The following is a 20,071-nucleotide window of genomic DNA, read 5'->3' as shown; positions in this document are numbered from 1 at the left end:
ATTTAAAATTGTAACATTATATCCCAAAAGTTTTTCATCTGGCCTTCAGGAATACTGATCGAAGTCCAAAAATTGCAATTGCAACAATTCTCTCGCACAGTTTCACATTCCTATTGGCTAGTTCGTTTTCACACCCGTTACATGCTCAGAGAGCCACTGTGCGGCGCTAGCAGCGGCCGTAGCAGCAAGAGCAACAGCAACAGAAACACACTTGGTTTCATTTCCAGTTTTCAGTTGCGCGACGACTTGCATTGCGAGTGGACGTGTTAAAACGGTGCGGAAGCAAAACGATTGTCAAATAAAACAGAAAACATAGCAAACGTCGAGTTATTTGAGTGTGTGTTTGTGTGAGTGCAACTGTGAGTGTTTCGCGAATAATTCGCCTGCAGCACCCGTTTCGTCCAAGTCTTTGGAAGCTGGTGCCTGCCTTTTACTCCGCGCGCGGTGCTTGTTTTCATTTTAGTGATGTTGTTGCTTTTTGATTAAAGGCCTCCCAACAACAACAACAGAAAAAAAAGAAAAGAAAAAGGAAAGCAAAACCAAACAAAACAAAGCCGTAACAACAACCACAACAAAAACAACAACAACCAAGAAGTGTCTGTGTGCCAAGTGCTAGCTTTGAATTGTTGTTGGTTGCGGCACTTTTTGGGAAATTAAATTATGTTAAGTGCATAAATCGTTCGACGCAGCAGAAGCATCAGCAGTCACAACAACAGGAGCAGCAGCAGAAGTGAAACGCTAAGGTGCAATCACAAAGTATGTAAAAGAGTTGCAGCCAACACACACACACACACACACAAACATTCTTGCATGATGTTTGTGTATGTGTGTGTTTGCATGTTTGTACATAATGAGCTGGTTTACCCCTGTATACATGTTAAATACATGTGTGTGTGTTCTGTATTTTTGCTTTGTATGCAAAACGTGTACGACAACAACAAATTAGGGTGGTAGTTGAGTAAATGACAAAAGGCACAAACTCAAAACATAAACGAAATCAAATCAAAAGCAGCTCTAAAGGAAAAAAATAAAAGAAAAAAACAACAAAAAAATGCCTGCACGCTTTTAGGCGAATGCCCGCCAAAGTGCAAAAAAATTGCTGTAAAAAGAAAAGAAAACAAATAAATAAGAGTAGGAACAGTTAGCTTCGTAGTAAATACCCTTGCAGACATTTGGTAAATGTGGGATATTTATATATTTATTTATTTGGGCAGATCATTTTATTTTTGTACAATTCTGTTGCTGACAAGTGTATATAACCGTGTTTGGTAAATTTCGTTAAGTTAGGATTTACCTTCATTTTCTCATTAACTCTGAGTATGGTTTAGATATTTTATACAAGAATTAATATTTGGATCGATTGTTTTTAAGCTTACTTTATGATATAGTACACGATTTTGAATGTAATTTATTAGATTTTTCATTAAAAAACTCTACTTACAACAGATAGATTCTTTGGAAGGCTATATGTTATAATTATAATAGGGTAAAAATAATTCTATTATATGAGCACACAACAAGAACCAGTTGCTGTTTTGTCAGTGTGACCAGCTGCCACTTGCAGTCGCTGCAGCATTTTTTTCCACTTACCATCTATTCTCTTCTTCTCGTCTGCTGGAAAATTGAGTTGCGAGGCACAAATCTAATGAACTCCGGTACAGGACTCTCGAATTAGTGAACACACCTTGTTCAGCAAATATTTAACATACTTTATGACAAGCCCCAGCTGACCAAAAGCATCCCAAGCAGCCAGATGGGCTAGGGAAGGGGCAGAGCGTTGTCCCAAAGGCGGAACAGGTTAGGTGTAAAGTGTAGCAAAAATATTTATTTATGTTGAACGTTGCTTGTTGCTTGGTACAAAGGTTGCGCTTTTTGCCACACGACGACCCTTTCATGCTCCCTGGGGGCAATTGGCCGGGCTTGTCGGATTCGCATTTTCGACGTATTTTTTTTATACTTTTTTTATGAACTTGGCTCTTATGAAATATGCAAGCTTTTAGCTGCTTTGATAAGACTGTGAGGGGTCAGGGGTGGTGAGAAGGGGGGGGGGGGGCGAGGCTGCCAGGATGCCTTGGGACTGCTTTGATGTTGTGTGTGTGTGTGTGTGTGTGTGTGTGCGTGTGTGTGTGTGGGGCGATGCGGGCGACAGGCAAACAAACATTAATTGTAACTGTAAATGGCGTGAACTGCTTGAATGGCTAAGTGAATGAATGAATGAATGAATGAAATGAGTGCATGAATGACAGTCAAGTAGACGCGACTGCCGCAACTGAAAATTGCGTTAAGTGGAGGCTGCAGCAGCGGGAGCAGCAGCAGAAGCAGCCGGCGACAATTTTGATGAACTTAACAAAACACTTGACAGCAACTGTGACAGGGCGAAGTGGCAAGTAGGCGGTGCAGCAGGGAGCAGGGGGCTAGGGGCTGTTCGGGTGTGGGTAAAAAGTGAGCACAGTCCATGCCATAAACGAAATTATGACGCTAAATTGAACACGAAACGGCCATCGAGCCAAAGAGCAGGGCGAAAGCATCAACCATTCCTAGTTTCAATCGAATCGAGGGGGTTTCATTTACTACCCTCCCCCTATCCCCCACCACCCCGCCAAGCACATTTAACGCGCGAATGAACCAGCGACAGCAACGGCAACGGCAACAGCAATCAGCCAAAGGGGGTTGGCGCTGGGCAGTTGGTTCCTAAGCCTGAAGCTGCGCTGGGGTCGTCGCGCCATTGTTGCGGGTGTTGATAACAGCTCCGGCGGCAGCCGGCGGTTGAGCATAACAATAAAAGTCATAATAATAATAATAGACATAGAAATACGGAAATGATTTTTGGGTAGCCAACAAAAAGGGGTTGTGCTTCACACGGCTACGGGTCTGACTGTGGCTACGGCTATGGGTTCTGGTTCTGGTTCTGGTTCTGCAGAGTCTGCTGCTAGCTACTTGCCACCGCAAAAGCGGAAGGTGAAAATTAAGAAATTAGCGTGCAGAGCTGTCAAATCCAAATGGGGGTAGAGCTGGGAGCTGGCAGCTTCACGCAAATTGCCAGCCGCCGCTCACTTTAACTTAATTATATAATAAACGAGACAGAGTGAGAGCGGGAGAGACCCCGGGAGAGAGAGAGAGAGAGAGAGAGATAAAAGCTGCTGGTGGTTTGGTCGGTTTTTTGCCGCGCATTGCAAATTAAATGAGCTGAATGCATTTAAGGCTTAAAAGCCGCCACTGGCGGTTGCCGCAAATCAGCCCAAGCCGACGGCTTAGTGAGCGACGCTGTCTTAAGTGAGTCAGCAGGCAGGTAGTCCGTACAGCTCGTAGAGTCTGGGCAGCAGCGAAAAAAAAGGGAGAGTATGTGTAATCCTCAAGCCACAAAGCAATTATGCAGCACCACAGACGAGCAGGCAGCACAGGCAGAGGCGACATCTTGTCAGCCGTTGATAAATTGCATGCCGTAAGTTGTTGCAAGGCGTAGCTCGCAGTAGCGACAGGTTGCAGGCAGCAAATTTCCCAGAGGCCAAACCGAAATCCTTTTAAAACGAATTTAAATTTTGCCATTTAATGCCAGACGGCTCTAGCTTAACCCACCACCCCCTCCGTGTGCCCGTTCACCTGGCCAGCTGATTGTTGCTCTTGCCGCATTCGCTGGTCATGCAACACGCATTGCGGCTCTCTCTCTTGGGGGCTCTGCACTGCTCGTGGTGGGGTGCATTGATGCGTGTCCTTGATTAGTGTGCCCTGTGGCAAACCCGATTCCGATTAACTGCATGGCTTTTGTAGTCAGATTAACTGGCCTGCACACAATGCCCGATATACCAGGAATATTCGAAAGGCTCTTTAAAATACATCACTTGGCTATTGGAACTGCGATTTTCAGTTTATTAATACTGGCTTTAAAAATTTACTTGAATTTTGTTTGTTACTCAACGAATAAGCGTAAAGTTAATGCATCAGACTGAAGCTCAAGAAAGGGAGGTTAGCAGTCAAAACTTTTGTGATTTTGCTCACAAGTAAGTATGATTCTGATATCAGGAATCTAATTAAAATAAAAATTTTAAGATGAACTTATCAGAGTTAAAAGCCCAGAATGTCCATTAAGAACCGCAAATCGATTTCATTTATTTATTAATCTAAATAAATATTTTAAATATTTTAAAAGAATAATATGGTATTCGTCTTTAACATCGGTTTATTTTCGACAAAGTTAATGCCCTATGTTTATTTTCTACTCAGATAATTCTTAAGTGAACATTAAGTAAACAAATTAAGATTTATTTTAATCAAATTAACAATTATTAAGCGAAAGATACTGGTGTATATAGTACGATATATTAAACAAATCCCAGATTATTTATGTTTACTTTTCCGTAAGGGTTTGATGCTGTACAGTACGCCCTCGCTCAACGTAAACCTCGATACCACACCCAACATTATACTAAAAAATCAACTCAGTTAACGCAACAGGAAATCTTTTGTTGTAGTCTTTTTCAATCACTTTTTTTTTCATATGGTTCGTTCATCTCTATCGAAAAATATAGATTTGGGATTCCCACGCATGATGCATGCGTCTGTGTTTGTTTTCGGGGCGCTTTTAGCTTCATGGAATTTATATAATTCATATATTATTCCATATTTCGAAAGTAAATCGAATAAAATAAGATTATTACTATTTTCACAATTGGCCTGATTTTAATGGGTTGCATTGAGCGAGGGCGTACTGTATTTAGTTTAGTGCAAAATACTTTCTCTGCTCCAAAGATTAATGTCTTACTTGTCCGCTCTGTGTGTTATATTAATGAATAGACTTATTTATCATTTTTCTGGGTTCTTTTATCTTCGCTTTAACTCAACTAGCAGCCACGTCGCTTTCAAGGTTCAGCTTAAACGCTTTCCGTGCTTTCAGAGCCGGCAAAAATTGATGGGCCAGTTCTTTCTGGCCATAACCAAAACAAGCCACACGACAGAACCGCACACAGTCCTGTCCTGTCCAGGCCAGGCCAGGCCAGTCCAGTGTGAGCACAGTCCAGGCCCTGCCCTCTTGTCAATGTCCAGCTGTGTCTGTTTACAGTGCTTGCCCTTTTGCAGCGCGCACACACACACACACGCACACACAAAGCAGACTTCAAGCTACAGTGGACAGAGGATTGGACACTGTGAGCCCTGTGCCTGCGCTTCAATTTACGCCTAATCACAGACCGAGTTACTGCCCAGGCCACCCAGTGCTGGGAATTGCTGCTCACTCGGTGGTGGTTGGCCGTGCGGCTTCGGTTAGGCAGCCAGCCAGCCAGTGGACGACCTTTCAGCGGGGTCGCGGATTAACATTTGTTGCGCCTGCCGGACTCATTCATAAAAGGACACGCAACTAGAGTTTAGCCGTTGCCCGGTTGTCCGTTTGCCTGAGCAGGGCGCCCACTCCAAGTGCAAGGTTGCATGTCTCGCCGTCGACGTCGACGCTGGCGGCTACGCTTGCGGTTGCAAGTTGTGTGCAGTTTGTGCCACGTCTTGCCCTCTGCAACTGCCCCTGCCGCCCGCGCTATTGGTAGAGCTTTTGTGCTGTTAAGTGCTTAGTTGCGTGTAACTTTACACTGTTTAACAAACTCGCTTACCGCATGGCGCATGGCGGGTGGGTGTGGCCACCTTTGACTAAGTGTTGCAGGCTGCACGGCGTGTGTCGTGTGTCGTGTGTGCCAGGTGCAAATAGAGCAGCCAAGCAAACAGTAAGGATAATCGTGAAAATATATACTCGCACACACAACTCTCACTCTGTCTCGCTCTCACACTCAGGCTCTTGTCTGCTTTTATTACAGTTTAACTGCCTTCCGTAAACTTTGAGAAGCTACACATGTGTGGGTGTAAGCGTGTCTGTGTGTGTCTGTGTGCCGCACATAGCTGCTGTTTCATGTGCAGTTAATTGTCTCGCCTTTTCGTAACATCTCGTTGATACAACAAAATCCAAAAATGTCTCCAATAATTTAAAAACTTTTTAAATATCCTGTTTTTGTAAATTAACTGTCTTTTGGATATTTATTGCAGATAAAGAAATTATCTAGGCTTGTTTCTTGTGAAATATAAACTAAGATTTATAATGTAGGAGTTTTATCATACTCAATGGAAAATTCTTTTGGGTCTAAGCTGCTTAGCGACACTTCAAACTGTCTTTAGTTGTATATGGTGCATATTGTAGCTACATAATTGCATGTGGTACTTTTCAAAAGGAAGAAAACTAGTCGGACTGCGAAATACTCTTTTCACAGTTGGTTTGTTGGCTCTTAAATTGTGTGTGTGAGTTTTACTCTAGATCCTTGTGTACTCCATACAGCTTCTTGGAGTGTCTAGAATCGATATCATCAGAAACGACAAAGAATGTTGCAACCGACTACGCAATAATCTATTCAATATGTAAAAAGCTGTAGGAGCTATAAATCTTTGCCGACTTAGAGTGGGCGTGGCCGGAAAAATATGACTTAAAGGAAAGTCTCATCTTACGACTTTGGTGCTGCGCGTGTATTATCTAAAACAAGTATACATACTAGCATACAGCTTGCATGCAAATTGGTAATTGCGTAAAGCCAATATACTTTCTTACCCCCCAGGCAACAGAGTATCAAAAACTGGTACTAAAACTTTTAAGGAGTTGTTGTGGCTGCAGTTACAATTCTTTGCAGCAGCAACAAAAAGAAAACACACACACAAACACACATGTGCACACATTGCACACTATGTTGTTTCTGCCCCTAAGCTCCTGCTTCCCGTTCAGTTGGCTGTGAAATGAACAAACTATGCAATGGAGAGCGGATGGGACAGGCGGCATCTGAGTTGGCGGCTGGATGCACGACAAGCATCGAGTTGGTAGCCAGTAAACAAAAGCGAACATTGCGTGCCAAAAATTCCGGAAATTTGTAAAAGTCAGAACATGTGTAAGCTGGATTTTTACACACACACAAACGCACGCACACACACGCACACTCCATTGTTGCTGCGTGTAGGTGCGCTAGTGACTGGACGCCCCGCCCCCCGTCTCGTAAACCCGGACGGCGCTGCCATGCTTCGAGTCTTAAGTGCTAAATTGAAATTCCAAAATTAAGTAATTTCTCCCAGGGGCAAGTTGTGCAGGCTGCCGTTCTAAAACTGGGCGTATGACAGTGTTGTAAAACAACGGACATAAAACCGCAGAGACCCAAAAGACAACTACAACAATGAATAGCACTAATAGTTTGTGCTATATGTGGCCGACACATAAAAATGCAAAGCCCCGCTGGAAGGCGGCCGCATCCACACATCCACAGTATCCACAGCATCCACAGCATCTTCGGCAGCCGCAGCAAAACAAGCTGTAAAAATTATAAGGAAATGGCAAGAACATAAACAACAACAGCCACGCTGTGTGCTAGACATGCGGAACGAAAGCCGACTTTCGGCGGGCTCAACTGAAGCACGTCATTTACCCATAAACCGATGGGTCGCAAAATTTGTTTTACTGCTTCTTGGCCAAGGAAATCGGAAAGATTTTTTTTTCGGATTGTTTTGGGTTTGCTTTAAATGATTGCGCATGGAGAAGGTTGCTGAAACTTTATCTACGAACCCAAACTGCGCTACCTACAGGTTTCGTAGTGTAAAGTTCTTTAACATTGTCTATATTCTAAAAACATATAAATAAAATACCAATATAAAAAAATAATATATTTAAAATTGAATTATTCCATTTATACTCCAAATACGTAGGATACCTCAACTTTCTTGTTTTCCATGTAAAGCGTTCTTAGCATATAAGATTCAGGGTACGATTTCTGATAGTTAAAATGTTTGTATAAATACATACTTTCTTTTTGATAGTGAACCCGTTTAATGTTACAAAATATCATGTAGCTTGAATATACTAATCTTTATATGTAAGACAGGTTCAGCAGAAATTATTGTTGTTTCTAGAATGTATGATTGTATGATTTTTTATTTGTTCTTCGTTGTTTCGCGTTGTTGTTGTTCTACAATCAATTTGAATATTTAGGCAGGTAATCAAAGCCCAAAGACACTTTACATATTCATACTTATAATTTACACCTTAAAAGTTATCTTTTAACTCCTTTCCAACCTTACCAACTGTGAATGATGTTGTGTAAGAGTTTTAGTTTTGGTTCGCTTGGCCTGCCAAACATTAACATTCCTCTTCTTTGACTTTGCCCAACGCTTTTTCAATTTCGGCGATGAAGCAGCAAAAAAATGGTAGCTCGTGCTGGGAAATGGCACATCCACGCCCTGGCCCTGGCAGCACCTCCCTGGAGCTGTGTGCTTATGGGCAGCATCGAGGGGGGTAGGGAGGGGCGTGATGCTTCCGGAACTAGCTGCCAAGAGAAACTTAAACACTGCTTGCATTTTTCATATGACACGGCAACTATTTATTACCCCAACCAGCACCTAAGGCCCCAAGCCTGAGACGACTTCGTAGCCCGAAGATGTTGTTCTTGTTGTTGTTGTTGGACGTGTGTAGTGGCAACAATAAAGCTGGCTATAGATGTGATGTGACCGGTGGTTGTTGAGGCGTCAACTGCTGCTGCTGCTGCTGCTGTTCCTTTAGCCTCCAGTTGTTGATGATGATGAAGAATGCGCATGTGTTACTAACGGCCCGATTATTTTTATTGTTTATTTGCTTTGATTTTTCCCTCCTGTTATGTGTGCTGTTCTCTTTCATGTTTTCATTTTCCCTCTACCAACTGCCTAGCCAATGTGTGTGTCTGTGTGTGTGTGGGTGTGTGAATGTTGTGTGTGTATTGGTTTGCGCATTTGTGCGTAACGAATAAATTTAGCAAAATAAATAAGGACAATAATCCTTTTGAATGCATTGCAATTGAGCTTTTTACAGCCATTGGCTTCCCTTTGCTCCGCTTTGGTTTCTGCTTGCAGCAACACACACACGCACACACACACACACGCGCACACGCACACAAGCACACACGTGCCATACTTACCCCAACATTGTGTGCCCAGTTAGCTGAGCCTGGCTCTTGGCCAGAATTGGTTTGTCCAGTCGCCCTCGTCCATCTAATGCCTTTCTATTTTGCTTGATTTGCATTTCAATTCGAAATCAAATTTTTCAATTGCCAGCTGGACACACATTGCGTACCCTTGGATATACATATATATATATATATATATATATATATAATATGTGTGTCTCGACTAAGTAGCGTCTGCTAACACCCACACACACACAGAGTCGTTCACTCATGACCGACACACATAATTGAATTTGTGCGCACAAAAATTCATAGCATGCTTTTTGGGGCCGCCCTCCGCTGGGATGTTCCAGATCCATGTAATTGACAAAAGCTGCGCGCCAAGCTGTTAAAATTTGAAATCAATTTATTTATATTGAGTTAGCATCAGAAAGCATTAACCTTTAGCTGACTACAGTCATACATACTGATATATATGTACTTATGTCCGACTGCAGAGTCAGCGCAAAAGCAAAAGCAATGCTCATTCAGGTCAACTCTCTGACTTTTCACTGGCCAACTGACTGGCTGTCCATCTGTCCTTCTGTCTGATTGTCTGTCTGTCTGTTGGCTTCGCTCGCTCTTATTTGTTAAATTAAAAGCTTCATTGCATTGCAGTTGTTGTTGCTGTCCGTTGTTATTGGCATTATTATTGGCCCCACAGCGCACAAGACTTTCAATTAGTTTTATTAGGGTGTACCAAACATTCCATTGACTTGCACCCGCTGCTTGCTTCATAAGCTGCTCATTGTTGTTCTTGCTGTTGATGTTGTTGCCTGCTCATCGAAATTGGCCTTTTGACTTTTATGCTCAATTTTTGTATTGTGGCTGCTGCGGCACGGTCTGTGGTGCGCATTTCATAGGATTGTTTTTGAGTTTTATGAGCGATTCAGCCTCTGTCTTACTGCTGTGTGTTGTGGTTGCCGCATGATTGCGCAATATACACGCACACAACACACACACACACACACACACTTCCCCACGTATTGTATAATCCGTTATGATGCGCACATAATACTTGAATAACATTTTCTTGTATCATTTTTGCTGTACTTGAGAAACAAGAGAACTATCAAATTCAATGATCCGTAAATTAATATATCTTATTTGATTTTTTTCTGAATTCATTAATCGAATATTCTGTCTGCGGCAGTACATTTATTTGAAGGGTAACGAATTTATGGAATTAATTAAACGAATTTACACTTAAATTTAATAAATTACAATTAAAATTAATTTGGAAAAGGTTAAGTAAAAAGGATGCTATTCGTAGAAATCGTATCCTATCATTTTGGTTGTTTTTTTAATATGGAAAGCTTTAAGACTTTTTGCCTACTTCGGTTTTTTTTTTGTCCACACCCAAAATATGGCACACAAGATCTCTTTTACACATGTACTTGAAGACATGATTCATTCTTAAAAAGTTTTTATAAGGCATATTCAAGTTTTGCTGCTCTTAAATTTCCGAACATGACAATAATTCTGTTTTATGGTTTTTATATTGTGTGCTGTGTTGTTAGAACTCAAGTGGCGCCCCGCTTAAAAGCCTCACCCATTTCTACCCCAAGTCAACAGTAGGCTACAAATGTTTTTGACACGCCAAGTCTGTGGGTCAAATACTTATAATGCCCCTCAATGGCGAGGTTATTGTTGTTGTTTTTTGTGATGTGGTTATTTTTGTTTTGTTTTTTTTTTTTGTTTTTATTTTGTTGTTTTTTCAGTTGTTGAGCTGCGAAAAAGTTAGTGAACAACTTGAGCCGGCCCAAGTCATCGCTGGGAGCCGTTACACACGGCTGGTTGAACTTAAAACGAAGTTAACGCCAGGACACGCCATTGCAAGGATGTCCTTCTGGCAACGTTGCCTGGTTGATTATTGAAAATGTGTCGACTGGGTCCAGTTGCCATAATTCAAGCATGGCCAATGCGGCAAACGCCTGCGCCGATTTGCTAGCAACTTTTGTAAACTTACTTCCCAGCACTTTTCCCCATATTTTTTCCAACAATTTTTTGTGACTTTTTCACTTTTCTCTCCACTTTGTTGCAGTGAAAAAATCTGAAGAACTAAATAAGTTGCAATGTGAAGAGCGCTTGTGGGACAAGTGAAAACTGAAAACTGCGCGGCAGCCCAAGTAAAGTAAGAACGTGAAGAGGAAAACTCGCTCAGCGCTGTCAGAAAACTTGTCGAGGAGCCCAGGAAGCACCGAACCCAGAGACCAGAAGCAGCTGCTGTGACGATTGACAAGACAAAAACAAAAGCCACGACGGCAAGAGTTTGACAAGTGGCACAAGTGGCAGCAGCGCCCGAAAGCACGCAGCTAGTTTTTCAACTCAACTAAGACTTTTTGTGTATGCTTGCTGCCCCAAGCCGAAAACGTCCGCCCACACCCAGCCACACCCAGCCACGGAGCAGTCACCGCAGTCCATGGCCGCGTAGCTTTTGTATGCGGCTCGCATGCCGTGGCAGCAACAGCGTGAATCGCAAGTGCAACAACAATAGCAGCATTACAGGCGCTATGTGCTGGCCAAATACCGCAACGGAACGTCGGCAGCAAACGAAATAGAGCATCGGCAAGGACATAGCCAAACACTCGAACATTGGCCAAAAAGGAGCAGCTGGCTGTGCAGCACATGTGTTTTTGTGATGCGACAAGGACACTTCAAGTGCCGCCAACACACTTAAACGCAGCCCGAGCAGCAGCATCCACATCAACAGCATCTCTGGCATTAGTTTAAAACAGTCAACAGTCTTCAAGCGCAGCATGCGCAAACACAAAGCGCCGCCCGGCGGCCACCCAATCAGTTCCAGTTTCGTGGCAAGGACAATGCCAACAGTGCACAACGAGACAAACGCAGCGGGCACGACACCAGCAACAACAACAACAACAGCAACAGCAGTCGAAATGGAGCAGCAGCGCATGTTGCTCGGCCATGCGGCAGTTGACAGCGCCACGCCAGCAGCAGGAGCGGCAACAACAGCTGCTGCAACAAGCCCAACTAGTCGCCTTGCAGCGCCATCGGCCACCTGCCAGCAACGATCTGCAGCAGCAGCAACAGCAACAGCCAAAGCAGCGAGCAGCAAGGAACGGCCGCGATATACAGTTAAGCTCATGTCCTTGCTGCACATCGCCTGCTATGTGCTGTGCCTGTGCGCCTTCAGTTTCGCACTCTACGCGAATGTGCGACAGACCCGACTCGAGCAGCGACTGCAGCGCCTGCAGCAGCTGGACGCGCGCATCGTCGAGCTGGAGCTGCGTCTGGAGCAGCAGCAGCTGCTGCACTGGCCCGACGAGCAGGCCAAGATCCTGGCCAGCCCCATCATCAGCAGCAGCAGCAACAGCAGCAGCGAAAACGGCACATCCTCACACCTGGCGCTACATGTGCGTCGCGAGTTACATCGCCTGCGTCGCGATGTTTCCCACCTGCAACTGACGCGACGTCAGCAGCGCCGGCAAGCGGCCGAAGCGGCTGCCGCTGCAGCAGCAGCTGGATTTGGAGGCAGCCCAGCAGCCAATGGCGAGTGCCAGTGCCAACCAGGTGAGTTGAAGCGTTTTCAACGCATATTCAATTGCTCATAAAAAACTCTATTTGAATGCGGGGGCAGTTTATTGAAGTGAAAACAATGTGGGCAAATTTATGACGACATGTGTGGAATTTTAGCTACGAATAGAATTTAAAACAAATTATTATTTATTTATTTGAACATTATCTTACATTATTGCAACAAATTTTATACAATATTGATATTAATTTATGCTGATTATGCCCGTGAAGAGTGTATTATGATTTTGTCATGGAATGTGAAACGCATAAAATAAGACAGCCTCGACCCGATAAAGTATATATATTCTAGATCAGCATCAACAGCCGAGTTGATATAACCATGTCTGTCTGTCTGTTTCTACGCGAACTAGATTCTCAGTGTAAAGATATCGTCTTGAAACTTGTATAGGCCCCTCTATCTGTTGCAGACATATGTGGGAACCGACCAGATCAGACCACTTTATCATTGCGAAAAATAGATTCTTGATGGCAGAGTATTCTGTTTTCTAATAACTCAGCATTTACGAGCTTCACTATGCTCACAAATCTGCAAGATCGTAAGGCAAATGTCTAAAAGGGTATTAAATCTTCAGCGTGCCGAAGGTATTCTGACTTTCTCGTTTTTATTTATATTTAAGCAGTACGAGATCTTCTGCGCCGTGTTCTGTATTTCTTTAGTTTGCAGTCCTTGTTCTCTTTGATTTTTGTGACAAATAATATCTATATATTTTTGAGAGTAATGTTCTATAATTCAATTTGGACTCGGCAATAAAGTCGTAAGTCCGATTAAGTTTGACGAATATCGCAAAACTATTATGTATAAGGTATAAGGTCTCGATATGGTATCTTTTGAGACAAGAGGGTTGTCATTTTTATGAATGTATTTATTTCATATCTTAGCGAATATATTCAACCTTTTCTTTTAACCAATTTGAGCTCCATTTCAAACCATTTTGATATTCGCACATTCCTGAATTTGTCGGACAGTCTGCCCCATGTGGACTTTATGGGCGACACTTATCGATTTGATGGCTCACGCGTTGACCAGTAAATGCCTTTATTTGTGGTCTGTGGCTTTGGGCTGGTTAATGCACAATTGGTCAGACATGTCAGTCATACACACACACACACACATACACACCGACTAAAATACACACGCACATAAGTCAACAAGTCATGGATGTGTGTGTGAGTGTGTGTGCGGCAGGCGTGAAGCCAACGCAATTTAATTATTTGCGTCTGGGCAAATTTATGGCAGTTTAGAGATTTCATTAATTGGAAAAGTGTTTCTTTTTTCGCTCGCTTCCATCAGAGGGCATAAACTGCGCACCCTCCCATCCATGTCTACCCACACATGTTGGGGAAATTCCTGTGTGTGTGTGTGTGTGTAATTTGTCTGAGCTGTTGGCTGCCGCCTTTTGTGCTGTGTTTGGCTTTCGGCTTGCAGCTTCTTTCGCTGCTCGTTCCGTTTGGCATTGCCAAACTTTGATTACTCGGGGATTAGCCATGTCCTTTGAGTGCCTCCACGCAGGCTGCTGGCTGACTGCCTGGCTGCCAGCTTGCCTTGTGGTTTGCATAAATTTTGCTTAAAATACTTTTTAAAAACTTTTGCGACACTCACACACATCGCTATCGCCAGCACAATCAGTCCCACCCCTGACCTTTGCTTATGGGATTTAGCCGGGAAATGAACAACTTTGTGCTTTCCGCGTCCTTGTGCTCGTTCTGATCTTCTTCCTCGTCCTCGTCATCGTCCGCGTCCACGTCCGTGTCCATGTCCCTGTCATAGTCGCTGGTGTCCTTTGTGCGCTTGTCGCATTAACGCAATTTGTCTTGACATTCGCACAATTAACTCATCCACTCGAGTGCCGCTAAGCTGCTGGTAAACTTTCCAGCTAATCCGAGCCACGTATGGACCACTCCAGCCACACCCACACCCACACCCATACCCACGCCCACTCAAGCTGCAGATGTTGCCCAGCATATGACGCATACGCAGCGTGTGCCAGCAGGGCCAGCAGGACAAACAGTTCGCCGGCAACTAAATGCTCAGCGCAATTATTTAACAACTTGGCCAATTGGGCCCGCCCCCGCTTTGCTCTTGGAGACAAGATACGACAAAAAGTTTTCTAATCGATGCGCACGCAGGTCGAAAGTTTCAGCTCACCAGCGCAACGGTCGAAGTTTCTTTTCAAAGTCACTGCAAATAAATATATTTTGGACTCCCGGCATTCCCGACGGCTTTGATAAGCGTGTGCCAGGCGAACGGTGCCGCCTCCGGCTGCTGGCAGGACAGCCTTTTCACAACTCTGAGCCGCACACAATAAATCAAAGCCACACGGGGTGGTTAGGGAGAGCAGGGACGTTGTGCTTATCTCAGCGAGAGACTGCGGCAAAAGTCTTCATAGCCAACACTTGACTTGTCTGCATATGCAGTCCAATTGTCCTGAAGTTCGTGCCAAGGATATTGCAGAAAAGCAGAGGGATGCCTAACTTCGAAGACGCTTCGGTTAAAAAATTAGTCGAACGGCAATGGTATGGCAAAAAGACAGTACAGTGTGCTCTGGCTACAAGCAATAAATACAAAAATTGTCTTTTATTAAAAAGGTATTTTATATAAATCCAGGCTACAAGCGTAACAATAATAGGTTTCATAAAATTAAATCACTTTATTAAACATTAAATTTGCTAGCTAAATATTTGTATTTACCGAATTAAATTCATACTCCATATTCATATGAATAATATTGTTTCCCTTTGGTTTCCGCCTGGCTTTAAGGTTCGGAGCAGGGTCAATTAAAAATTGGAATTTCGGGTTCAATCTGTTTCGATGCACAACCGAATTACAGATATTTATGTCATTCATGGATATCAATATTTGTGAAAATTAAAACTCGTTCCCACAGTTGCACCCTGTGTTCGTTCCTGTCAAACTGCAAATGACATTTGGCCACTTCTCATTCAGTCCTAAGCTTCTCTCATCCCCTCGTGGCCTGTAGGACACTCATCTGCCATCTGCTGCAGCTCTAAACCTGAACCTGAACCGAGTGCTATATATGCCTGTTCCTCTCCCTACCCCACTAATTCTGACCATAAGCTGCTGCTGCTGCTGCTGCTGCTGCTGTTGCCCCCTGCCAGTCGCACACTTTATCATAGCCAAGCGCAAAATCCACTTTAGCAACAACAACAGCAGCGCTCGACGCCCAACGGACATCGTTGGCTGCGTGTGACATTTTGCAAGCCAAAATATGTAGAACATGCCACAGAGAGCATCAGACACACACACACACACGGCCAGTCAGAGTCAGTCACAGAGAGACTGTTAGAGAAAATGGCATATGAACTATGGAAATTCCCAATTAGGTTTTAATGCGTACAAGTGCTTTTTATTCAGTGCAATTTCTCACAGAGCATAGCCCAAAGCAGTCAGAGATGCCCGCCTTTACTTACTTCGCCCCCGCCATCGGCCAAATTCCGCTCACGTGCTGAGCAAAGTAGCTCCCCCAACTCCCCGCACACCCCCAGCGCCACAGTGTTTTTTATATTTCACAGCTGCTGCTGCTGCTGCTGCTGCTGCTGTTGCTTTGGCTGCGTATATTTTTGCCAGTCATAAATTTCAATCACGTTGTCAGGATAACACCAAGTGGATATACTCATATGTCTCCCGGCTGCTACAGTGCGTCTCTCTGCATATGTTACCACTGCTGCTGCTGCTGCTGCTGCTGCTGCCATCAGGTACCAGCCAGGCTGGGCCAGGGGCAAACGTACCCGCCACCCCGCCACGTCATGGTCCTTGTTGCTTCTGCTGTGTGGTTTAAGGGCGTGCCAAAGCAGAAGGACAAACTCTCACCTACCACGGTGGTCGCTGCCACCTCCCCCTGCCCCGTTTGCGGTCACAGATGCCAGTATATTTCGGCCATTGGCAGCGGCACAGACTGTACAGGCAATACCAATATCAATTCGAATGATAACAGACAATGCCATACCGGTGCAGAGCAGACCACACCTCGGCATATCGATTGTCGCTACATATCAATTGATTTCCTCTTCGTTTTCAATTTGGTCTGAACCCGCCCGCTCCCGCTCCCGCTCCTGCTCCTGCTGATGCTCCTTCCTCTGCTGTTGCCTGTTTTCTGCTTCATGCTGAGCATTTTGTTTATGTGACTTGGGAGAGTTGTTTGCTGTGCTCGGTTGGTTTTTGTATTGGTCTTGTGCCTTTCGTTGTATGGGCTTTCATTTGTGACTTTGCGTGACTTGGGGCTTACCTGGACAACTGAACACGCCTTGATTACCATTTAAATGCTGCGCTAATAGGCCAATAAACCATTTCGATTCACAGCAGACAACAGACGGCAGCAGCAACAACAACAACAGCAACAATTATAGCAGCAACGAATTATTAATTAGTGAAACAAAATTAATGCGCAACTGTCACCATTATTTGTGTCGTCCCATCCGCTCACCCACACACGACGCGACATCGAATGCCACATTTGTTGATCAATTTATTTATTCGCCTTGCTCCCCTCGCTTGGCAGTCCACCCCCGCCCACCGCCGCTGTCTATCCTTTGCCCTTGCCTATATGCTGGTCCAAAGTTTTTTGTTTTATTTTTGCGGTCTCAACTTCTCAACGCTTGTGGCCGCTGCTGTGCACCGGAATTCCTCGCTGGAAAAAAAACTATTAAAAATAACACAATCCACGAGTCAGTCAGATAGACAAACAGGCCGCCTGGAAAATGGAAATGGGAAAAAAGTCAGCAAAGGCAGCGGAAAACTATAAGAGAAAATAAAATTAATTTATTGGCAGCAATAAAATAAATGAATTACCACAAAAAAATTGCATAAATTTTATTTAATTCTGATTCCGCTGCCGTTACCGAATTTCGTTGCGTGTTTCTGTCCATTTCTCAATTTATTTCTGGCACATTTTTCCACAAGGGCCAGTTTTTGATGAGTATCAGCGTCAGTCAGGTGAGAAGTCAATTAAAATTTCAATAACAAGTTCTACCAAAGGGCGGCAATTTAATGAAAAATATACAAGAATAGGTTCTAGTTAAGAGCGCTTCACCCGAATATATTCTGTAATTAGATTTGCAGCGTCCTAAAACACAATCACAATAACATACACACGAGTACAAAGTATATACATATATGTAAGCCATTTCGGGATCCTAAAAAACTTTTTTCGATCGTTATGAAGTGTATATAGACTTCAAGATTTAAATAACAACAATTATGAATTCTGCTCTGAGAATAATTTCTTTGTTTTGTTATATGACAAATGATGTCTGTAAAATATTACAATTTTCTTAAGCACGAAATGAGGAGCGCTATCAAAAAGGGGCCTTAAATTTGTCACATGATATAATTGATATGAGATATGATATAATTGATTAAAGAACCTATAACAAAATGTATATGAGTTTAAAATTTGGATAGCTCTCATTTACTCCTACACAAACATGTTCATAAAAGCCAATCGATTAGCATAGCTTGATTAATTTGGTTTCATATTGATTAGGCATATATCTGTAGGGTCTGCCTGTTACCTACACATTTCCAAGTTGATTATACACCTTCTTAAGCATTTTGTGTGCACGGGGCATGCAAATTGGGCTATTGAGCTGTTATAATTGCTATGCTTGTATGTCTGAAGCAATTTGAAGTTTATCACAAGAACTTGGTAATTAGCACGATTCTCCGGCTGCGCGTGCTGTCCATCAGTCAAGTCGAAGCGCACCACCAGCAGACAGTTCATCGGCTGAGCTAAGCGTTGAATGTTTAGATATAGAATTTGTATCTTGTATCTTGTAGCTGCGGTATAGATATAAATGTGTGTGTGTGCAGCTGTGACCGGATCTGCAACTGTCTGGGATGTTTGGTTAGTTTATTAGCCACATATGCGCGGATTTCTTTTTCGGTTTTTGGTTTCCAGTCCGCACATGAGGTTTGGCTTGGTTTGCTCTGGCCTGGGTTTGGCTCTGGCTTTTGCTTGGGCTTTGGCTTTTGGTGTGGTTTCGTCTCATTGCCTGTTCCTGGAAATTGAGCGCGTTGGCTGCTGCTGCGTAAATATTTCAGCGCCAAACTGAAATTTATTCGACTCGGCGGCTCGTTTTGGGCCGCCACTGCGACATTTGACAAGCGTCAGCCAGCGATACAGTTCCAATTGCCTCAGCCAGAAACAGGAACAGGGAACGACGTGAGGGGAGGGGTGCGGGGTGGTGGTATGACTGTGAGCACTGGGCGTGCATTGCCTGTAAACAGATTTCATTTTTATACATTTACGTGATTTTCAGCGACAATTCAGCGAGTACAGCGACATTGCCGTTCAAACGACGCACATGCTCCAATTTCATGCCATGCTCACGTACACAGCGTCCAATGGCAACTCTAGGTTCGGCGGCAGCGGCAGCGGCTGCTTTATGATTTATTGCCTTGACACTGCGTGCTCTGTGCACAACCCCTGCAGCAGCCGGCCCCAGCCCCGCTGGCAGAGACACAGCCACAGCCAGGGCTACAGCCACAGCTAACTCCCCTTCGGCCCCATCCCTATTGCACTCGGCTGTCCGACGTTTATTTTTGCCATCGCATTGTTTGTTTGACTGACACACACAAAACTACTCGTCGTCTGCCAGGATTTGTCGTCATTCAGCTGCTGTTGCTGTTGCTGCTGCTGCTGATGCTACTCATGGGATTTACTAGCGTTAGTGCAACGCGTGGCAGACACCGACCCATCCCTCTCGGCCTTGCACACATTTAGCGATAAATACAAGTTTTATGATGGATAATAAATGGCTTCATTCGCGTTGACAAATAGTCTGGTTTTGTTTTCATTTGCTTTGCCCACAGTCCACAGCGCCTTCCCGTGTCCATATCCCCCCGCCTTTGCTTATGCCTCTGCTCCAGTGCTGGGAGGAGTTCGCTTCCGCCTAGCGGCGCTCTGTCACTGGCATTGTCTCTCGGGTGGCTCTCTGGTCGAAAGATAAAGATGATGTATTGCTGGCGCGTCAGTTCGCGCGTTGCCAAGTGGGTGGATTATGCTTTCAGGTAGGATTAGCAATTACGTTTTAAATAGAAATTCTTGCAATTTATCATCCGTTTGGCTTTGGTTTCGCCAATCTGTGCATTAAATCGCCAGAAAATCCGCTGCAAAAACGTTAAGCGGCCTTTCAATTGCTGGTGCGAGGGTGCGCGGCGGTGTACTAGGGCGAATCGGAGTCTGTTTTTACTGGCTAACGTGAATTTTATTGCATCATTTGAAATTTGAATATGCCACCCAAAAAATAATAGACACAGCTTTTGTGGCCACTCCCCGCTTGAGGCTGTCGCTTTTATTGTCGAATAATGTTTTTAGCCTTTTATGCTGCATAATTTTTCCAGACACGGTCACACAGCGACAGCGACAGCTCGGGCCTCAGAGATTCATTTTCAATTTTCGACTATTTATGCAAATTAACTGTAAATATGCATAAAAGTTGAAAATGTCATCAATTTTATATACGCAATCCATAAAAGCGCAAAAATATCACTCATACGCCCCGCTGCGAGCGCC

At 43.9% G+C, this 20,071-nt stretch overlaps 1 protein-coding gene across 22 annotated transcripts in view; it reads left to right on the top strand.

Annotated features, from left to right (window-relative positions):
* The first annotated feature begins 249 nt into the window (after window positions 1–249).
* The window catches only part of LOC135436075 (collagen alpha chain CG42342), a 72,215-nt gene continuing 52,393 nt past the window's right edge, over window positions 250–20,071 (top strand). For all 22 annotated transcript variants that reach the window (XM_064693501.1, XM_064693491.1, XM_064693490.1 and 19 more), the window contains exons 1-2: window positions 250–756; window positions 11,023–12,512. In XM_064693501.1, coding sequence (XP_064549571.1) covers window positions 11,738–12,512 — 775 coding nt within the window. In that variant the 5' untranslated portion in view covers window positions 250–756; window positions 11,023–11,737. The remainder of the gene's footprint in view (window positions 757–11,022; window positions 12,513–20,071) is intronic.

Source organism: Drosophila montana, unplaced genomic scaffold, assembly GCF_035044405.1.
Source record: "Drosophila montana isolate Dmon_TW-CO22-7 unplaced genomic scaffold, ASM3504440v1 contig_3733_1, whole genome shotgun sequence".
Classification (NCBI taxonomy): domain Eukaryota; kingdom Metazoa; phylum Arthropoda; class Insecta; order Diptera; family Drosophilidae; genus Drosophila; species Drosophila montana.
This window is presented reverse-complemented; position numbering and strand designations above follow the sequence as displayed.